The 23,788-nt window shown below is 37.8% G+C and overlaps 1 protein-coding gene across 1 annotated transcript in view; it reads right to left on the minus strand.

Moving 5' to 3' along the window:
* Positions 1-23,153, minus strand: part of LOC103039414 (synaptogyrin-1) — a 34,381-nt gene extending 11,228 nt beyond the window's left edge. The window contains exons 1-2 of the mRNA XM_007231213.4: positions 22,747-23,153; positions 370-607 (exon numbers count right to left, since the gene is read on the minus strand). Of these exons, the coding sequence (XP_007231275.2) occupies positions 370-607; positions 22,747-22,845 (337 nt within the window). The 5' untranslated portion in view covers positions 22,846-23,153. The remainder of the gene's footprint in view (positions 1-369; positions 608-22,746) is intronic.
* Between the last annotated feature and the right edge of the window lie 635 nt (positions 23,154-23,788).

A 23,788-nucleotide genomic window follows, 5' to 3' on the forward strand; every position in this document is an offset into this window, starting at 1 on the left:
TATTTTAGGGCCATATCATCTACACCCAATTACTATTACATAAGTATTTACATGTAACAAGAGTACTACATATAATCAATTTCTTTTTTTCTACATATAATCGATTTTGTTCCAAGGCATTTTGGAACATTGCTATTGCTCTATTCATCATGAAATTTTAAAAAACAATGTAAAGATCAGCTGCCAGAACAAATCGTGTCAGATTGTAATAATGCTGATAAAGAGTGAAAGAGAGAAACAGAGAGATAGAGCGAGGCCAATAATGCTCTACAGGACTCTCGCCCAAAGATAAATGAATGAATTTAAAGGTCAGTGTTGATATTGAAACTAATGAAAGCCCTCGTGCTGCAGGCTGAGGCGCTCGCTCACCTGACACCCCCACGTCAGCCAGCACCGCTTTCTTGCGGTCCTTCACGCTGCTGATCTGAGGGAAGTAGACATCCAGGGCCAGAAAGGCCATGCAGCAGAGGAAGGCCAGGGTGCCCATGCCGACAGCGTAGTTGCAGGCGTTCTGGTTGCGGTTGTAGACGCAGTACTCCACTACTTCATTAGGTCGATTCACGTATCCTTCGTTAGCTATGCAACCGAATATCACCAAGGAGAAGAGCTGAGAGAGAGAGAGAGAAAGAGAAAAAGGAGTATCAGTATCATCCTACCAACACTTTATCCTTCTAGTCATTTGAATCGGAAATCATAAAATACATTTCCTGTCTGAAGGGGTTCTCAAGTTCAGCAGTCTAGGCCAAACAGTGGAAGTTTGGAGACCCATAATAAAACTGTCATCAATATTCCAGTAATTTCTGCATATCCCACCTGAGAACCCAATGATTCAACAGTGGTAGTTTAGCACAGCGGTTCTCAAACTGGGGACAATGGACCTCTGGGAGCCACAGAAAACTACAGTACAATTTTCTATATTTCTGCATAAATACAACCTAAAACATCATCAGATTTTCACACAAGTCCTAAAAATATATAATCAGCACCCAGATAAACAAATGAGACAAAAAACATTATACTTGGTCATTTATTTATTGAGAAACTTATCCAATATTACATATTTGTTAGCAGTAAAAGTACGTCAACCTTTGCCTTCAGTATCTGAAGGAATTTAAGGGTCGTTGTCTCGCTGCATGACCCATTTTCTCTTGAGATTCAGTTCATGGACAGATGTCCTGACATTTTCCTTTTTTAATTCTCTGATATAATTCAGAATTGGTTGTTCCACCAATAAAGACAAGCTGTGCTCTGATGTGGCAAAACAGGCCCAAACTATGATACTACCACCACCATGTTTTACAGATTGGATAAGGTTCTTATACTGAAACACGAGGTTTTACTTTCTCCAAAACTGTGCTGGACTGAGGTGCAAAGCTTTCGACACGTGTGTTTTTGAAACACATGCCCAACCATGTGGACTGAGGCCATGCGGTTACCTCATGTTTACTCCTGCCCCCCTTCGTGTTTCTGTCACTTACACAGACACAGAGACAGCGCTGTGTATCTACTTCTTGTATCAAGAATCAAAACATTGCAACATGACATGTTTGATTTAATTGCCTTAAGTGACATCGCACGTCCTGCGCTGTGACTATTGCGCATGTGCACATCGCAACGATATATCGTGCAGCTCTAGTATGTAAGTAGAGGCCACTTCTGCAGCACCTGTAATGCCAAATCCAGGGAGGAAGTGGAAAAAAAAACATTTTAAGGCTTTATGTGCATTACCATCTTATTCATGGCATCGATAACATCGATCAGGGCTACAAAAGAAATATAGCTATGCTATAATTATAATGTCATCCTTTACCATTTTTGTGTCTTCGTTTTATATTTAAAAAGCCCTTGACTAATTGATCTGAGGCATCTGAGTCGATTGATGGGTCTCAAACTGAAGATTACACTTGCCTACTTTCAAGTAACAAGCCTGGTGCTCAAACTGCTAAACCACCCCTGACTCTAATAAAACTAGGCCCTCTAAATTCTCAAACATTCAATATCAGATGTAGTTTTAAGGCCTCTATCATTTTCCATTTAATATCTGTTGTCTTTTCTCTCTAAAGCAGTTGTGAAACTTCAGAAGCTGAAGTCTGGACCGGTTCCCTCAGGAGGAAGCTGTTTGTTTGGCCTCAGGGAAAGACAACTGTTTGGTTGGTGGGTGTGTGTGTGGAACTCGCTCTAGGCATTTGTTTGCCAACTGTGACAGTGATGTTCTTCACTCAGTCTGTGTGTGTGTGTGTTTGTGTGGAGATGTGTGTGTGTGTTGCTATGGTTTGCACAGCTGTTTTCTGGTAATCCAGGAATAGACATAAACCAATATGATTATCTTCTATTAATATGATCTTTATATCATCATTACAGTGGCAAAAAGGATAACACAAACGGAAATCATTTAATCAAGTTTTGTATTGAACAACACATTTTTTTCACAGTACAAGTCAAAAGTTTGGTAACTTATTTTCTACATTGTAGGTTAATATTAAAGACAACAAACCAATTAAGGGACACATATGGAACTGTGTAGTAAGTCCTTCACAATCCTCTGACCTAAATCTAACTGAGATGGGTGATTTGGGATGAGCTGGAGCTTCACATTGTGAAGGAAAAGCAGCAACAATTGTTCAGCACCTCCAGGAACTCCTTTAAGACACTGAGAAACTATTCCAAGCGACTCTACCTCAAGAAGCCCCTAAAATACAAATATAAAGAGTGTGCCGATCTGTCCTCAAAGCTAAATGTGGTACTTAAAGGAGAACTCTGGTGTAAAATGGACTTTTGGTGTTGCAAAACATGAAAAAAGTGTACATAATATGCCCAACTTTGTCCAAAATATGTATATATGTTATGTATATATTTGTACTGATAATGTCATAGACATATATATGCATAGACTGTAGCAGCCAGTACCAGGAGGCAGGCCATGCGGAGTCTATATATAGAGTCTATATATATATTTACAAATATATACAAATATGGCTAGCGTTATGGGATGTACACAGTGGTTTTTATTAAGTTTCTTGTGCACTTTTTAAGTTATTAATGCCTCGTTTTAAATGTCAGGGCTCTCCGGATTCTAGCAAGGAGGTGTGGAGCTACTTTAAACCTGAATAACGGTGGAAAAATCCATTTATCGGGGCAAGTTGTGCCCCGTGTCGCCCAGTCTGAAGGATGTTTGGGCCAACTGTTAAAATTTCTGGATCTCGGAACACTGTGGGAGAACGGTGGTGTGCTTATAATTACTACACCAAAAGTCCATTTTACCTCTCTTTTAAAGAATCTAAAGTATCAAACATATTCTGGTTTGTTTAACACTTTCTGTTTACAGAATAACCCCTTTACGTCTACGTATTTTTCTGTATAGTTTTAATAGTCTTCAATTTTAAATTGTTAATGAAAAAAAAATCATTAAAGAGAAAGAAAACACATTGAATGAAGAGAGGTGTGTCCAACTTTGACTGGTACTGTACATAATAAACAGATCATGCATAACATTATGATAATCACCTCCCTGTAACTATAGACTGTAGTCCTGTATCTGTTACTTTGCATACTTTTTTTATTACCTTCAGGGGTCAGGATGCCACAGGACAACCACAGAGCAGCTATTTTTTGGGTGGCAGGTCATTTTAAGCACTGCACTGACAATGGCATGGGGTGGTGTGTTGTTAGTGTGTGTTGTGCTGGCATAAGTGGAGCAGCTACTGTAGGTAGGAGTGTCTAATAGCGTGGAGGACAGTGAGTGAACACAGTGTTTAAAAACTCCAGCAGCACTGCTGTGTCTGATTCACGTGTGGCTAGCTGAGCAATACAGTCCAGTAATGGCACCCTGAGGACACCAGATGGCGTTGTGAACACCATGACTGAGAACTGGATTAAACATGTTAGTGATCTGGAGTAAAAAAAATAAAAATAAAAACGCTATCATGCTCCTAAAGAAACAAGAATATTCTACTTAAATCACCACCTCTACATCTTGTTTTTTACCTCACTCTTTTACTTTTCATTCTTTTTTTTCCTGTAACACTGTCAGATCTGTAGTTCCCTCTGCTTTTCTTACCAAATAAATATTTAAATATTCATTCTCCATTTCTCATTTTATTGCCACTTTCTTTCTCTTTTTCTCTCACTCCCCTTTTTCTTTTCTATCTCACTATATTCTATCTCTTTCCCATTTCTCTCCCCTTCCTCCATTTTCTTTATCCTATATATTTCAATACTCTCTTTTTTTTTTCCTTTTTCTTTCCCCGTCTTCTCTTTTCTCTTCTGCTGCCCTGAGGTAAAGAGCGAATCCTTTGGTGTGCCTCACTGGGTCTCCCAGCTTATGAGACACACAAGGACATACACATACACCTACACACACACACACCTACACACACACACACACACACATACATACAGGCACACAAAAATACACTCACACGCTCATTAGCCCCACTTCAACCATTTTACCAGAGCAGGGATGGCTGGGATAAATGGATGAGAGGGAAGAAAAGTGAAAGAGTGGGATATTTTTAGACTGGGATTTAGCTCTGTATCATCATCTCTCTTTCTTTCTCTTTCTCTCATATTCTTTCTCTCCCCCTCTCTCTCATTTTCTGTTGTTCTCTTTTCTGTCACAGTCTCTCTCTCTCTCTTGCAGTTCAGTTGAATTTTTTATCCACTATATGGTTATCCTCCTTTTCTATCCATGTTATGCCTGTCCTCACAGTGAGTGTGTCTCTCTCTATGTTTGTATGTGTGTGTGTGTGTGTGACGGCAGTCCAGTGAGTCAACAGCCTGTTTCCAGGGACTTTCAGAAGAAAGACAGTTTGCTAATGTTGACGCTGTGGTTCCCTGCTGGCTCTGTATGATATGCAGTGGGATTATGTAACTGACCTCTTCCATACAACTCAGTGCACCATTTACATACACTACAAACACAGCTACAGCAGGCATACTAGACTATACAGTAAATGGTCACTGCCACAGATATTTATGCATATGAAAAATTTATTATCTGAGTTAAAGATAGCTGCCTTAACTGTTTTTTTTTCTTGAAAACTTAAAAGCCTCAAAACTCAGAAATCTAGTGCTGTAAGTTGCCTTGAAGTTTTTGAAGTGCACAGACCAAACATCCACAATAAATAGAATAGAGCAGGTCAGTTTCTTCTCCTGAGAAACACAGAAGCGCTACGCCGTTAAATTAGCAATCCGCCAAAGTCAGAGTGCACCAGGCCCTTAAAGGAAATGGGTAGTGACACGCTGATTGTTTTATGAATACGATATGGTGGTTTTATACAACAGTTTTCTAATAACATTTTAAATCGCAATTAAAAAAACTTGCTTACAGTATTACAATATATTTTGATATCTTGTATTGTTATACCTATAGTAATGCCACATTTTTCCCAGTACACAGCCCTGTTATATAATATATGTGGAAAATGTTATAATATTGAATATTACTACAACTGCTCAGCACTACACTGCACTCAACTGCTCAAAGATGATAGATCAAAGAAGCAGTAAATAACATATAATTGCTTAGATGTATTTTTTTTCTGCTGTGGGTGCTATATGATGAGATCTGTGTGTGTGTGTCGGGGGGCTGCATAGCGCAATCGGGAGGAGACAAGTGAAAGGAAACAAGTCATGATGAACACGTTTATACTGACACCCACACACACCATACGCCTCTTAAACACACACACAAACACACACACACACACACACATACATACACATCATTGCTGTTATGCAAACATCTTGTATCAACTTCATATTTGTAGCATGTAAAAGAATTTGCCCCCTACAGATTTCTTCTGTTTTTTGCTTTTTTGTCATACTGACATTTTTCCAATTATCAAACAAACTTAATATAAGACAAAGATAACCTTTATATATAAGCCTTTATGAAAGCTTGTAGTTTAACCCTTCATGGAATTCATTGTATTCATTATATTGGGCACAGATATGACATGTAACATTATATTTTATTATCAGTATGTATAATAATATGCAGTAGGCAGATAATGCTCAACTCTGAACACCAAAAGAGCAAGTGCTTAGCGTGGTTAGTGGCTACTGCTAATGCTGCTCCAGCAGTGCTAGCCAGGGTTAGCAGCAGGCTACAGGCCAATAATACTCACCTCTGAACGGCGAAAGAGCACTTAGCACGGTTAGCTGGTAATGCTGCTTCAGCAGTGCTAGAGCCAGGGTTAGCAGCAGGCTACAGGTAGATAATACTCATTTCAGAACCCAGAAAGACAAAGCGCTTAGCGTAGTTAGTGGCTACTGCTAATGCTGCTCCAGCAGTGCTAGCCGGGGTTAGCAGCAAGCTACAGGCCGATAACACTCATTTCTGAACGGCAAAAGAGCTAGCTAGTGCTTGGCGTGCTTAGCGGCTAATGCTAATACTGCTCCAGTCTCGAGTCTCGGTGCTGGAGAACTAAACTGAAACTCATATATAATGCTGCACTTCTGCAGAGTAGCTTTACGGCTCCTTACAACCTGACTGGTAAAATTCACATTAGGCATTACATAAGGCGCACCAGATTATAAGGCGCATTGACAATTATTATTGGGAACATGAAAGGATTTTAAGTGCTCCTTATAGTGCGAAAAATACGGTAAGTAAGTAAATACATAAATAAGGTATGGGATGTTTGGTTTGTTGCCAGAGGGCAACACTATAGAAGGTTAAGAGTATTTTTATATAAGTTGGTTTTGCTGACTAACGCCATCCTCTCCATCTCTTCAACTGTCCTCACCATCTCGCCAGCATGCCCTCCGCGTGTGTCGGTCTGTGAGATCAAGTGTTTGCACATTGTATGCTCACATGCAGTATAAAATTTCCAGCCCTGTAAGATGAGAAATCTTCAAAGTGAAAGTCTGAATCATTTAACAAATCTGATTCATTCAGTCAAAGGAGAGTCATTGTGCTGATCTGAATCAGGCTGTGGAATGAATAACCAAATAAAAAGGAAGTTGCACCTGAAACCTGCGGGTGAATCTGATACTCTCACTATGTGCTACCAGCTGACCTATGAGGAGCTTTAGTTAGCGTGGGCCGCTGGATGTTAATCGCTTTCATCTGTGAGGCTGATCTTATTCTGAAAATAAAAAGAAATAGATATTTTACTTTCTTCAATAAGTAGTCATTTACCAAGCTTTAGAAACGTTTTCTAGTAGACAGGCTTTAGTTACCAGGATTTAAGATGAGGTACGGTTGGGCATAGAGGCATGCAGGTTCTGTATGGCATCCTGCAGCACATTTGCCCACATATGTTGCAGTTGGGCCTGTAGATTCTGCTCTAAACTCAAAGACTGCCTAAATCTAGTGACTGCACAGCCCAAAAAAGTGTTGGGAGAGCAATATCCTGCTCAAAAATACTAGCTGAAGCCTTTCATTGAGATAAAAGCCACACTTCTTGGGGTGACAAACTGTGTAATGTGTAACGGGTCCCCAGATAATCACATCACATCACCATATACTTCAGCAATTTACTATTTTAATCATGAATTTACTACAGCAGTGCAATATTAATCATGAATTTGCTTCAGTAGTTCTATTCTAATCATACATTTACTTCAGCAGTGCTGTTCTCATCATGGATTTCTTTCAGCAGTGCTGTTCTAATCATGAATTTGTCTCAGCAGTGCTGTTTTAATCATGGATTTACTTCAGCATTGCTATTCAAACCATGAATTTGCTTCAGCAGTGATGTTCTAATCATGAATTTGCTTCAGTAGTGCTGTTCTAATCATGACTTTACTTCAGCAGTGCTGTTCTAATCATGCATTTACTTCAGCAGTGCTGTTCTATCCATGAATTTGCTTCAGCAGTGCTGTTCTAATCCTAAATTTACTTCAGCAGTGCTGTTCTTATTATACATTTACTTACGCAGTGCTGTTTTATTTATAGACATACTATAGCCGTCCTATTCTATTCATGAATTTACTTCAGCATGGTTGTTCTAATAATGAATTTGCTTCAGCTGTGCTATTTTAATCATGAATTCACTTCAGCTGTGTTGTTCTAATCATGAATTTACTACATCTGTACTGTTCAAATCTTGGTTGAGTTTAATGCTGTGTTATTTAGCAGTACAGGTGCGTTATTTTATTTATTTTACCAATAAGTGTAAATTGTATTAGACATTTTCAATATTTCAGTTCTTGAATTTTTTACAGTGAAAAAATAAATACTGCAATGACAGTTTTCAAATACTGTCCAGCCCTAGTCATAATACAGTATGAACATATGGTTTCAAATATGCCAGCAATCTGGCTGTGCCAATCTAACACTGCCAAGATAACACACGTTATTAATCCCACCCGTCCAGTGGTCCTTCTCCTATGTGTCTTCTTCTCTCTCAGCTATCTAACGTCTTTGATTTTACTGATCATGTCTTTGGCCCTGCATGCTAAGTGTCTGTCTCTGGGTGTTGCTCCCATTGCGGCACTGAAGGACTGTGGGATAGTGTGTGTGTGTGTGTTTGTCTCAGCAGCACTGCACCGCTCTTGCTGCGTCTCAGTGGTTGTGTCACCGTGTTGTCATGGCAACTCACAGGACTGGTAATGGTGGAGATGAGAGGCTGTGTGTGTGTGTGTGTGTGTGTGTGTGTGTGTGTGTGTGGCAGTGTCAGTCCGATTTGTGTCCTGGTTTTGGTATGAGAGATGATGGTAGATTCTGGAGAACGCTGCTGTTACAGAGTGAGATAAAACACAGTGATGCATGCTAGCCTTCGCCATCATATAGAAGCGTTATTATTTAATTATCAGAGATGCTCCAAAATGACATTTTCAATATTCAATAAACTAAATAGCTTAAATGTACTTTGTCTTTGTTTTGCCTTTCAAAGAACAAGCTATTTTAATCATGTAAATACCTCAGCAGTGCTTTTCTAATCATGTAAATACCTCAGCAGTGCTATTTTAATCCCTAATTTACTTTAGCTGTGTTTTTTTAATCCCAAATGTACAATAGCACTTCTATTGTAATCACGCAGTTACCTCATCAGTGCTATTCTAATCATGAATTTACCTCAGTAGTGCTTTTTTATTCACAAATTTTCAACAGTACTCCTATTTTAATAATGAATTTACCCAAGCAGTGCTATTCTAATCATAAATTGACCTCAACAGTGTTATTTTAATCATGAATTTACTTTAGCAGTGGTATACTGATCATGAATTTGCTTTAGCTGTGCTATTCTATTCATACATTTGCATCAGCAGTGCAATTTTAATTATGAATTTACTTGAACAGTGCTATTTAAATCAGGAATTTATTTCAAAAGCCTATATTAACCATGATTTCTTTTTTATGCAGTGCTACTCTAATCCTACATTTACTTCAGCAGTGCTATTCTAATCCTAAATTTACTTTAGCAGTACTATTCTAATCATGAACGTGCTTCAGCAGTGCTATTCTACTCTTGAATTTACATGAGCAGTGCTATTTCAAGTACGCATTTACTTCAACAGTGCTATTTAAATCAGGAATGTATTTCAGAAGGATATATAAATCATGAATGTACTTATTCACTGTTATTCTAATTATACTTTTACTTTAGCAGTGCTATGCTAATCCTGAATTTGCTTAAGCTGTGCTGTTCTTGTCATGGTTTTACTTTAGCACTGATATTCTAACAACATAATCCAATACAGTTTACTGAGTGGGTAAAATACCACAATGTGTAAAATTGTCTTATGTTTATTATTTGAAAAACACATATTACTTAGGTACACAGTTCGATATTTACTATTTAACTATACACTGTGCACTTTTTGGTGTTAAAAATAAATACTGATACTTATGATTAACATACGTTTAAAAATGTTTCACCATATTGCTTTTTATCACATATCACCTTTTCTATAAATCGCACCAAGATATCAGAAGGGTTTTATTTGTATCACCCAGCTGGGAACTCAGCTTTTAAATTTTGGTCATCTATTTACCTCAACAGTGCTGCACCGAAAGTCCTTTTTTTGCCATTTTTATCCAAATAATTTCAGTTGCCACATATTCAGTGCATCCCTAAATATTTATTATGTTTTTTATAGATTTGTGTAAAATATTACTTTTGTATTACTCAGATTTTCAACAAATAAAAACACACTCAGAAAGAGAAATTCCGCCTAAAAATACACAAATAGCCACAAGCCTCACAGGCCTGCTCTCCCTGCCGATACTTATCTAATACAACTACTCTTTCCTTCCCTCAGCAGCCCTCGCTAAGACTATTCTTTCTATCTCTCTCCCTCCCTGTCTTTCTCTCTCTCTCTTCCTATCTCTCTCTCTCTCTCTGGACTGCATTATTGAATGCTCTACTTGGCTGGGACAGGACTAGAGCTTGTGTGTATTGAACCTACTGCAGTCTCTACACTGCAACCTATTAAGCAACACAAACACACAGCTTTGCTAAACGGGTACCAAACTTTCCACACTTACTTTAAGGTGTTCAGATGGACAGTCACATCTACATGTTTCTTTTCACACATACATACTTGCTTTGGTTAAAAAAGTGTTACTCATGGGGCTCTTTGTGGTAGGCCCTGTGACTATGATCGGAGCTGATGATCAGCTGCCAATAGTAAAAAATAGTAAACTTTAGGGCATTGTATCTTCAGAAAGAGGGCTAGCGGTGCAACAATTTATTATTATTGTCCTTTCCTTAATTACTCTGTGATGGGGCACTGAAATTAGCTTTTATTTATCTTTTATTTATTAAATTTTCCTTTCCACCTTAAGTGCTGCAGCCTTTGCAGCCTATTGCCTTACAATTTAAGGTGGAACAGAAAAGTTAGCTAGCTAGCTAATGAGATTAACTGCTAGCAATTTTTATGCTTGTTATGAAGAAAATAGCCATAAAACATTGAAACTACACATTAAACTATGATAATATACCGCTTTGGAAAAAATAAGAGAAGAAATTATGAGTTTCTTTGATTTTACCAAATGTGATGGATGATCACAAGCCAACAAACCAAGCTGAACTGCTTGAATTTGTGCCCCAGGAGTTGCATAAAGTTATCCAAAAGCAGTGTGTAAGACTGGTGGAGGAGAACATGCCAAGATGCATGAAAACTGTGATTAAAATCAGGGTTATTCCACCAAATATTAATTTCTGAACTCTTACAACTTTATGAATATGAACTTGTTTTCTTTGCATTATTTGAGGTCTGAAAACTCTTCAAAATCTTTTTTTGTTATTTCAGCTATTTCTCATTTTCTGCTAATAAATGCTCTAAATCACAGTACTTTTAATTGGAATTTGGGAGAAATGTTGTCCGTAGTTTATTGAATAAAACAACAATATTTATTTTACTCAAACATAAACCTATAAAAAGCAAAATCAGAGAAACTGATTCAGAAACTGAAGAGGTCTCTTAATTTTTTCCAGAGCTGTAGTTGTTATCATCATTTTTAACAAGAAAAATACTTTTGTTTGTGGGTTTGTTTGGGGTAAGGCTAAGTGATGGTGCCAATGGTAGTGAGACGGGATTGGGCCCTAATGCCACATTGGTCAGCACAGGCTTCTGTTAGCTGATATATGAGAGCTGGCAATCCGGCAGTATGAGGGAGTTCATATCAACAGGGATTAAACTGGGAAGAGAATGGGGAACAAAAAAATAATAATAATAAATAATGAAAAAATATAATTCAGCTTTTAAATTTGCATTAATTAATGATGCAGAGTTTTTGTAAACATCACCTGCAACTTTATTTAAACAATATTTAACATAATCCTACCTCAGGAATATTTGAAAACAATAATGTTCATAGGTGTACAGTACTGATTTTATTTTATTTTTTCATTTTATTTTATTTTATTTATCTCTTAGCTTCTTTTGCTCTTCAGTGCTCTTTATTCCTTCGTAGTGTAATGTTTGTCAATAGTAGGGGTGGGCGATATGGCTCTAAAATAATATCACGATATTTCATGGTATTTTCACGATAACGATACTTTTGGCAATATGACAAAACACTAAATTAGAAAAATGATTTAGGATTTTATTATTGCATGCAATATGATATGGCTAACTGAGATATTAAAAAAACATATTTTTTCAGATTTGTAACAGAAGTCAATGATCCAGAATGTCATGATACTAATAATGCACTCCAAATATCTCCATATACCTAGGATTAAAGTAGAATAAATGATACTGTACAGATATAATCTGTCTCTAGAAGATATATAATGGGAAATGAGAACAGTGTGAATTTTTCTTTTGCTAAAAACTTAAGTACTTTGATGTGATAATTAGGGGTGATTGGGCACGATATTTCAGGGTATAATATTGTTCAGGATATTCAAATTTTTTGGCGATATTATCACGTACGATACGATATGGCACACCCCTAGTCAATAGTCTGTGCAATTGTTAAATGGCATACATGTGTTGCTCTCACCAAATTATTGTATACTTGGCGAAATAAAGTGATTCTAAATTTTAGTTTAGTGCAATTTGTGAGTCCCACAGGGTTTCATTTAAGAGTTTAAGAAACTGATGCTTATTGTGGCAGTGATGAAGATGCAAAAGCAAAATAAAGTAATACAGTACACAAAAGCTTTGAAGGGTAAACTATAACTAGGCGTGCAGTAGAGAGCATGGCAAACACACACTGAGTATTTACTGTTATAGTTGATATTCTGCTCTAGTAGCAGGAGCAGAAGGCCCATTCATCAATTAGTGCACTGCAACTTAATAGGAAAAGGAAAGAGTGTTTAAAACGTAGAGTCATTAGCGGAGTGTTTACACTGACCACTGTTGTTGTTTCCTAATTAACTGGATCCTTGATGAGTCAATACTGAAGACAATCTGTCAGGGGGAGATGGAGTGGCAGAGAGAACTTAACAGAGAGAGAGAGAGAGAGAAAGAGAGGGAGTGAGAAAGAGGGGTGGGGGATGGCAGTAAGCAAAAGCAAAGAACAGATAAGAACCTGAAAAGATAAGGCTGTGGGTTCATTAGATGTCTTTTAAGGTCATTTATCTAAAAAAAACATTAAATAAATGCTACAAATCAATTAATTGTTGCAAAATGTGACTTAGTACTTGGAGGAGAAACCCTTGTTGGCAAACAGAGAGGACAGACGTTTCTTGTAGTTGGCCACCAGGTTAGCACACATCTCAGGGGGGATTTTGGCCCCAAAACCTAAAAGATGTCGCTTAGCAACTCAAAGTTGGAGCGCCCTGCACAGATTTTCTATGGTGTTAAGATCTGAAGAGACTGGCTAGGCCACTACAGGATTATAACATTCTCCTTCTTCTTAAGCAAATTCTTTGTTACCTTGGCCATATATTTTTGGGTCATTGTCATGCTGGCAAACCCATTCATGACCTATCTTCAGTGTTCTGCCTGAGGTTTCTCATTCAAGATTTTACGATACTATCAAAATGATACAACTTACAACATATATTATTAATATATTGTCACACCCTTAGTTGATATGAATAAGTTTTCATGTTTAGTTTAGTTTAGTTTTTAAAAATGATAGTTAAATGCAAACTAAACTTTCTAAAACTGATGTTTAGTGTTTTTCAGAATTCCAAACATCCAAAAATGCTAATAAAAAAGAATATTTTTAAACTGTTTTTAAAAATGAATGTTACATCTTAAAACTGATGTTCAGTGCTTTTCAAAACATTCAAAAAAGGATACAAATAGCTGGATTTCTGCAATATGCCAGATGGTAAAAATATATATATATATATTTTATTGCATATTAACTCTAAATCATGTTAACATTGTCTTAACATACTTAAAACACCATTATTGCTCTTTTTTTTTTTTTCAAAAATTGGTTAAAAAGTTGGTAAAAATGCCTCCAATTATTAAAGAAACACCATTATGTATTTGCACTAGGGGTGTGCCATATCATATCGTCCGCAATAATATTGCCAACATTTTTCAATATCGTAAACAATATTATATCAGGGTAATACTTTTTTTTTGCTGTTTTTAGTCAAAGAAAAATTTACACTGTTTTCAATTCTCATTATATATCTACTAAAGACAGATTATATATTTCCATTATCATTTGTTTTATTTTAATCTTGGATATATGGAGATATTCGGGGTGTATGTTCTCCGACGATTAGTCTGTATAATTGACAATGTTGTTTACTTAAATTTGTCGACTAATCATTAATTTGTAACAGTACCGCAATACACAAACTGCTGGGGCAAAAGCGCAATGGAATATGGGTAAATGGCTCACTCACACAGTTTATACTCAACTTAGTCTGTGTCTCCAAAAGTGCCCAAACACAACAGATTACATATTTACTTATTAAATATTAGTACTTTCAAAGTTTTAACAACATCTAGACATTTAAATGGCTTTTGAATCTCATGTTCAGCTGTTTCTATTGTTTTTAGGGAGTGAGAACATTGCAAAAAATAATCGGTGACTAATCGACTCATTGAAAAAATAATCATCAGATTAGTCGACTACTAAAGTAATTGTTAGTTGCAGCCCTATTGGAGTGTGCTATTAGTATCAAGACATTTTGCATCATTGACTTCTGTTACAAATCTGATATAAAATTCTTGGATTTTATAATCTCAGTTAAGAGAGTGCAATATGTATGCAATAATAACTTTTTTTTTATAATTTTGCTTCTAATTTTTTCCCCTTTTCTCCACAATTTAGCACAGCCAATTACCCAATTCACTCACTAGGACTCCCCCTATCACTAGTAATGCCCCAACACATCAGGAGGGTGAAGACTAGCACATGCTTCCTCCGATACATGTGAAGTCAGCCACTGCTTCTTTTTAAGCTGCTGCTGAGGCAGCATTGCCGAGCAGCCAGCGCGCTTGGAGGAAAGCGCAGCAACTCGGTTCCGGTGCATCAGATCACAGACGCCCTGTAGTAACGCGTTACTCTAATCTGATCCTTTTTTTCAGTAACGAGTAATATAATGCGTTACTATTTCCAATCCAGTAATCAGATAAAAGTTACTTATTTAAGTCACTGTGCGTTACTCTCTCTCTCTCTCTCCACCTCATCTCCTCCACACACACACACACACCCTTACCCATTCCCCCTCCGCTCTTCCCCAATCACACGAGTCTCGCTTTCTCCCCTGTCTCTCTCTCTCGCGCTCGGCATGTCTTTAGTTTCCGCCCGTTTTCGTTTTTTGCCAGTTCTCGGGCGAAAGGCGTTTTTTTTGCGACCGCGTCCCAATTCACTAGCCAGGGCAGCGGTCTGCCATAAATTTGATTGGCAGAGGAGAGCATTTAAAGATTTTACACCACACGTGATTGGAAGTTCACTGTGGCGCAGAGCGCACATACCGTAAAGACAAGAAAAGTTCCGGTGCTTTAAATGAACACTGTCAGAATTAAATCCTTCTCAGTAGTTGGGTCCGGCATGGGTCCGTATTGGACAACGTCTGGGTCCGGACCCGGACCGCAGTCTGCAAATATGTGATCCCTGGTCTAGACCATATACACGGTTCTGTTTTATAAAACCACTCCTTGCTGCCCTGCAGAGAACAACAGGTTCAATGTTCAGTTTTACAGTGTTAATTATGTCAGGTCAAGTAAGACTTTCTTTATTTTATATATTTTTTATAAAACCAGTATTTATGTTTAGTAAAATCAAGAAAGACCATATTTTATTTTTTATAAAAAAATATTTATGTTAAGTTAATTTATTTATTTTTATTTAAAAAAAACCTTATTTTTTTAGGAAATAGTTCAACTTAATAGAGATAAATTGTTGCTGTTAAAAATGCATTTTCCAATAAAGGGAGTATTGGCAAAACTGGTTATAATGTTTATGTTAAGGCAGCGGGAGGTGGTGTCTGCAGCTGCTGAAAGTAACTAATAAAGTAACTTGTAAAGTAACTTAGTTACTTTTAAAATCAAGTAATCCATAAAGTAACTAAGTTACTTTTTAAAGGAGTAATCAGTAATCGGATTACTTTTTCAAAGTAACTATACCATCACTGGTGGGGAGAGAGAGCCAATTTTGCTCCCTCTGAGCGCCGGCAGCTTGATGGCAAAGCTGCATGAGCGGGGGTTCGAACCTGCGACCTCACGCTCATAGTGGCAGTGCTTTAGACTGCTGGACCACTCGGCGCCCTTAAAATATATATTTTTTAATTCAGTGTTTTGTCTTTTTGCCAAGAGCATCATTACTGCGAAAATACCATAAATATCATGATATTATTTTAGGGTCATATTGCCCATCCCCAATTTGCACCATAACATAATGTTGCTGACCACCACTGCTGACCAAGAAATGTGCACCTGCCATTCTTTTGGGTCTTATTCCAGATTGTATTTGTTCACTTATGGTTTTCATCACTGAGTGAATTTTCAGTGTGATCATTAAAGATCGACTCAAACCAAGTTAAACGAATAATATATAACAAAAGCTGGGTTTTCATCTTAACACATGACTTATTTCAATCACAGCTGATGCTTTTGATCTCAATTATAATTCTATCAATCTGCATTAACTCAGAACTCATTACTCGAACGAACCAAATCAATTTCTGCTGCTGTCCTGCAGGCAGACGCACAGCTGAATAGCGTGTTTCTATTAAAGCTCTGATCAGAACTGGTTGCAGCTGGTGTCTGGAAACTGCACAGGGGAAAAAAAAGAACAACAACAACAGCTACAGGGCTGTGAGCACTGCGTATGTGATCAGCAGGAATATGAAACATGCCCTGGCCTTCTCCAGAGAGCTGCTGCTGCTGCTGCTCTACAGCACCGCAGGACAGGCCCAGGTCAGGGTGAGGCTATTTCCAGGACAAACACTGAACAGCGGTGGCTTGTGATTTGTTCCCTAATTGAGGTTTACAGTAAAAGGTCATTTCCGTGAGAGTGTTGAGTCTCTAAGCAGGACATACATAATCTAATTTACAAATTTAGACCATCCTAGGACATGTTTGATGACTGATGTTTGCTTCTTTAGCTGTGTGCTACAGCTAATAGGCTAATGTAGCAAACAAACAGGCCTATGTAGGTGATAGAGTTATCTTTTTGAATAAACTTGAAAAGAACTAAGGGTTAGAGGTCTGCGCGGGACTGTTTTTTAAACCTGCTCCTGCCCGCTACCGCGTGTTTTTGTCCCGTTACCACCTGCTCCCGCAAAAAAACGCTTCTTTTAATCCCGCGCCCACCCGCCACATACGCATTTCTGATGCTCCTGTCCCGCGGTCCTTATAGGAACTGAATTAATTACATTTAGTGCTTCAAATTTACTTATGTATTTATTAAAACAGCAATTCACTGCTGAATAGTGCTGTCACGTTTCTTACCACAGTCCAAATGCATGCCGTCAGGTGAATTGGAGATGCTGAAAATCTCTCATCGGTGTGTGTGTGTGTGTGTGTGTGTGTGTGTGCGCACACGCAAGGGTTTTTTGTTGCTTGCATGGGAATTATTGCGTGATTATTTAAATTTTCTTAACTATTTATCAATTTTATTGGAGCGGGACTACATGTTAATGTGGGTCCGCTCCCGCATCGCCTGGATTAATTAAACTCCCGCTCCCACCAATAACATTTTAGTTCTGTCCCGCGCCGCAACATATTCTGACGGGTCCTGCGAGTGCAGACCTCTACTAAGGGTGTAATGATACACTGTGCTCACTATTTGATTCGATTCACGGTTTGATTTTCTCACAGTATGATTTCTTAACAATATTTGAAACATTTTTAAATTACAAAAAAATAAGGATTTTTTATTTTTATTTCTTAAGTGTATAAATGCTCCCTCTACTGTTCTAAGCATAAACAACCATTACTGTGCTGTTTTATTTCTCAATTAATCACCTCTTAATTTATGCAAATTAAAGTGAAATTATCATTTTCTAAGCATACAGTAAAAAAGGATATTTAATTTACTACTACTTATGAATAGTTTTTTGTATATCTTTACTAAAGTATTTTCGAGTTTTTACTTTAGGTGCATTTAAAAATTTATCTTACTTTTCACTCCACACTCTTGTGAGGGCTGGGTGGACGAACTGTCGCCTCTTCTGTCTCACAAGCGTCAAAGCCTGGAGGGACAAAACTTGTGCACCACAGTGTGATTGGCTTCTGTCAAAAATGACTGACATATCCTCCGCCCTTTGCTTACGCCCACTGGCTCCTGAGCCTGCACTAGCAGGATTGCGACCTCTGGTATTCAAACCATGGAACTGCATAACATTTCATAAACAGAACATAAACAGAATCATATGTTCCCATGATGCACATAGTCAAACCTTTCCATAGCGATGCATTGTGCCATAATACTTACATTATGTTACACCCCTACTTAGAACCCTGAAGCAGAAAGGGCTAAAGGCCTTGCTCAAGAGCACAACAGTGGCAGCTTAGCAGATGTTTATATTGAACCCACAACCATGCAATCAATAACCCAGCGGTCTAACCATTGAGTAACCACTGCTGAGAATAGTCCACGAAGAGCATTCTGTGGGAAACGTCCTTTGGGCGGTGTCCTGTGACCACTAATGAAAAACTACTGGAGAATGATCATCACATGATTACCTGTGCATCAACAGATTCAGAGCTTCTTTATCTTGACTTTACATCTACAAGGTAGAGCAGCTAGGTAGGAGTGTCTAACAGAGTGAACAGTGAGTGTTTAAATACTCCAGCAGCACTGCTGTGTCTAATCCACTTGTGCACAACACACACTACTAACACACAGCACAACACACACACTATTAACACATCACCACAAAATCAGTGTCACTACAGTGCCTAAAATTACCCACCATCCAACTAATAGCTGCTCTGTGGTGTCCTGACCACTGTAGAACATGGTGAAAGGTGGATAATAAAGTATGCAGAGGACTACAGATAATGGGTGTACAAACATGAAGGTGCTTATAATGTTATGCCATATGGTCCTGCCATGATTAACTCCTTCATCACCCTAATAATACCACATTTCGCTTTTTAAATATTCTTTAACAGTATTTTAATGAATTGATGCATCTCTCCATGGTGCTCTTGGGTCATTTTGAGTGGAGTAGCTACAGTCTCATATTGTGTCCATTTTTAGATTGTTTGCCTTTCTATATTCTAATGAATTTCCAGAGTCACTGAAAGCACTTTGTAACCCTTTCCAGCTTTATACTTAATCAACAATGCCTCTAACAGCTTCAGAAAACATCATAAACTAAAATTAAACTTGTGTCTTACTTGGGCAACAAAACCTATGAGAAATAGCTCTATTAAATACATGAGTAATTTTGTGGGAAAAAAAGTAAACCTAATAGTAATCAAAGTCTTAATTTAAAGCCTTAGTGTTCGATATTATATGTACTCCTAACAGTAGAGTAAGTCACAAACCTACCAGTATATAAAACTGTGTCTGTTTTATGTATATATTGTGTATACTTGTGGTGGTTATGTGGGGAGGGATGGTTGTGGGTAAGGCGAACTGGAAATGGTGGAGTGAATGTGGGCAGGGCAGAGTGGGGTGGATGTGGGTGGAGTGGATTGGATGTGTGTGGGGTCGGATGGGTGTGGATGGGACTTAAAAGGGATATTGTCTGTTTGTAATGCACTATATTGCTATATCTGTTATCTACAAAACTTTTAATAAAAACTTGCTTACAAACCTATATAAAAGCCCAGTTAAAATAAATAAATAAATAAATAAATAAGATAAAATAAAAACATTGAAAAATACAGTGAAACCATCAGAATCTTGAAAAATACCGTGATATACATTTTTGGTCATACCGCCCAGCACTAAGTCAGAGCAGCTCTAGTCCACACCTCCAAACTAGCAACACTTTTTGAGCATATTCAAGGGTTTGTAAACTTTTTTTCACTAGCACTATGATGTTTTTATGGTTGTTCTCAATAAAGACATTTGTGCAGTTATTTTAAGCATGTTATATTTGTCAATACTCTTCACTTAAAAGAAGATTAGATCACATTTTTGACACATTTCTGCAAAAAAAGCATGACATTCATTTTTGTTGCCACTGTAGCTCCAAAATACACTGTAATATCACCTCCATGATTTAGAATGCTCATATATAATACACCTAGGATTTCTTATCCCATACAAACATGTGCTCAGGCTGGGCCTGGCCTGGACTGTTTATGTTCCTTCTTACTTTTACTACCGCAGTAGACATGGACTGTCCTGCACTCATCTCACAAACACACACACACACACACACACACACACACCAACACATTATTACACGACACTGTGCATTACACTGTGGCCCAACCATAAGGTCCTGCCGCAGATTAACCCTTTTCTCAACTTCACACCAACATAACCCAGACATGACCCTTTTTTAGTAGTTACTAAGTTCTTAGTGAATAATTTACAGCAGATAGTGGATAATGGCATGCATTTAGATGAATAAGTAAATAATAAGCCTGCAGTTTTAATATACAGAAATAGCATCTGGAAACCTGATCCATGCTTTCACTGCAGTAGATACTCTCCCGCACTTTCCTGATGACAATATGGCTATACTAGACCATAAAGCACACAAAAACACACTGAACATGTAAATATTATCCTATCACCTTAATAAATACTGTACATAACTCCCATATAACTCTTATATATTAGTTCATAAAAGGAATAATTACTGATTTATTCATAGTAGTTAGTGAATCATGCCTTGCATCCAATTAATAAACCTGAGATTTGGTGTGATGACCATTATGGCTATGCTGGCCACACGCACACCATACAGACACACACACACACACAATACAGTTCCCAAAACACTGGTCCTGCCACAGAATAACCTATTCATCCCCTTCATATATTCATACTGTTTATGGACTGTTTATGTGTCCCCTTACAATACTGTAGTAGCTATAGACTGTCATGCACTTGCCTTCAGTGTGATGACAATCATGGCTATACTAGTCACACACATACACAAGCACACACACAACCTAGTAACAAAATCTGACACAGATTTACCCATTCATTCCCTTAATAAATAACTACATAATATAAATAACTCACATATTGCTCTTAAATATACTCCACAGTTAGTGAATCAACACATGCATTTAATTCAAAGAGTCAGATCACACACACACACACACACACACACACACACACACACACACACACACACACACACACACACACCCACACACACACACACACACACACACACACACACACACACACAGCCTAATCACCACACTACTGCTGCCCAAACAAGAGTGCTGGCACAGATTGACCTATTCATCCCCTTAATAAGTAACTACATAACTCACATATGGCTCTTTAATACACTCCACAGTTAGTGAATCAAGATATGCATCCTATTAATAAGTCAATAATTAGCCTAAATTTAATCTGCATGGTTCAGAATGTAAATATATTAAATTATATTAGTTATATATGTATATTTCAATAATAAAAGCATGCACTCAGGCTGGTGGCCTGGACTGATTATGTCCTTCATGTCTACTGCATTAGCTATGGACTGTCCTGCACATTCGGTCCTTCAGTGTGATGACCATCATGGCTATACACACACACTTAGGCACACACAGCCTAGTCACCACAATTTTGCTGCCAAAACAAGGGTACTGGCAAAGATTAACCCATTCATCCCCTTAATAAGTAACTATATAACTCACATATGGATCTTTAATACACTCCACAGTTAGTGAATCAATATATGCATCTAATACAATAAGTCAATAACTACCCTGAGTTTTAGCCATGATTCAGAATGTAAATATAATACAATTTATTAGTTATATATGTATATTTATATTATAAAAGCATGCATTCTGAACTGTTTATGTCCTTTATAACTACTGCAGTAGCTATGGACTGTAATGCACTTGATGTCCTTTAGTGTGATGACCATCATGGCTATACTGGCCACACACACACACTTAGACACACACTACTAGTCACCACACTACTGCTGCCAAAACAAGGCTCCTGACACAGATTAACCCATTCATCCCCTTAACAAGTAACTACATAACTCACAAATTGCTCTTTAATACATTCTGCAGTTAGTGAATTAAGATGCATGCAACTACATAAGTAAATAGTTAGCCTGAGCTTTAGATCTGAATTTGGTCTGCATGATTCAGAATGCAAATATATTAAATTATATTAGTTATATATGAATATTTCTATTATAAAAGCATGCACTCAGGCTGGTGGCCTAAACTGTTTATGTCCTTTACATCTAATGCAGTAGCTGTGGCCTGTCCTGCACTTTCTGTCCTTCAGTGTGATGACAATCATGGCTATACTAGTCACACACACACACAGCCTAGTCACCACACTACTGCTGCCAAAACAAGGGTTCTGACACAGATTAACCCATTCATCCCCTTAATAAGTAACTACATAACTCATATATTGCTCTTTAATACACTCCACAGTTAGTGAATCAATATATGCATCCTACTAATAAGTCAATAATTAGCCTGAATTTGATCTGCATGGTTTAGAATGCAGATATATTAAATTATATTAGTTATATATGCATTTATTATTATCTATTATTAAAGCATGCACTCAGGCTGGTGGCCTAGACTGTTTATGTCCTTCATAACTATAGCGTTAGGTATGGAGTGTCTTGCACTTGCTGTCCTTTAGTGTGATGACCATTATGGCTATACTAATCACACACACACAAGCACACGCGCGCGCGCAATGTGCCCCCAATGCTCGCCATGTGCTAACCTAACCCATGCATTAGCATCCTGCGTGTGTATAGAGCATCATCATGATGGTGGAAGACCAGAACTCACCCAGGACACCATGCGGAGGACGGTGTGAGGCTGCTGGAAGAAAGTGATGGGGTCGAAGGCTCCTCCAGCCTTCCCAGCTCCATACGCCATTCCCTCCATCTTCTTCTTCTGATCGTTTTCTCTCTCTCTCTCTCTCTCTCTCTCGTTTTTTCTCTCTCTCTATAGATGAGAGATGCTCGTGTTAAAATGGCCTCACGCCGCTGACTGACGCCCCCTCCTCCTCTCCTCTTCCTCCGTCCTTCCTCTCCTCTCGAGCCCGGCTCCTCTGACCCACAGCCTGCTGCGCTTCTCCTCTGTCTCCGGGGCTCGTGAGCTGTGATGGGTGTGAGCGCGTGTGTGTGCGCGCGCGTGTTACTAGTGCCGTCTCAGTCACGTTAAACCAGATCACGGTGTGCGCGTGTGCGTCCCTGCGCACTGAGCTCGGCTTTACTGGACTACAGGCTGTATTAATATTGGTATTAGTGTTAATAAAAAACAATTTATTAATGTTAAATGTTAATGTATGATAACTATTTTTAAAGTCCCTAAATGTGTCTCTGTATGGAAATTACATTTTCTTAAACGTACTTTATGGATCTGAAATATACATAAATAATAATAATAATAATAATAATAATAATAATAATAATAATAATAATAATAATAATATAGATTAAAAAGCTCAATCAAATTTGGAAATAAATTAGAAAATTATATAATAAAACGTTTGCATAAAATAAATAAATCAATAAAAACAAGAATTGACAGTAATAATATTATATGTGTTTTTTTAAATCAATCTGAAACGTTTAAACTTATAATAACACACACACACACACACACCGAACAAAAACATGTATTTACGTAATTATATAGCTACATACACTACTGCTACTAGTTGTTTAGTAGCAGTGCTCTATGGCCCAGGCATATCTAAGCAATAACTTTATTACTTTATTACTTCATTGGTCAGACCTCAGTTGCCATGTGGCTAAGCCAAACCTGACTCTTCCTGCACCAGTTTTCTCCAGTTACCAGGTCTTTTAAATTTGTAGGAAAAAGG

The sequence above is a fragment of the Astyanax mexicanus genome, chromosome 5, assembly GCF_023375975.1.
Source record: "Astyanax mexicanus isolate ESR-SI-001 chromosome 5, AstMex3_surface, whole genome shotgun sequence".
Classification (NCBI taxonomy): Eukaryota; Metazoa; Chordata; class Actinopteri; order Characiformes; family Acestrorhamphidae; genus Astyanax; species Astyanax mexicanus.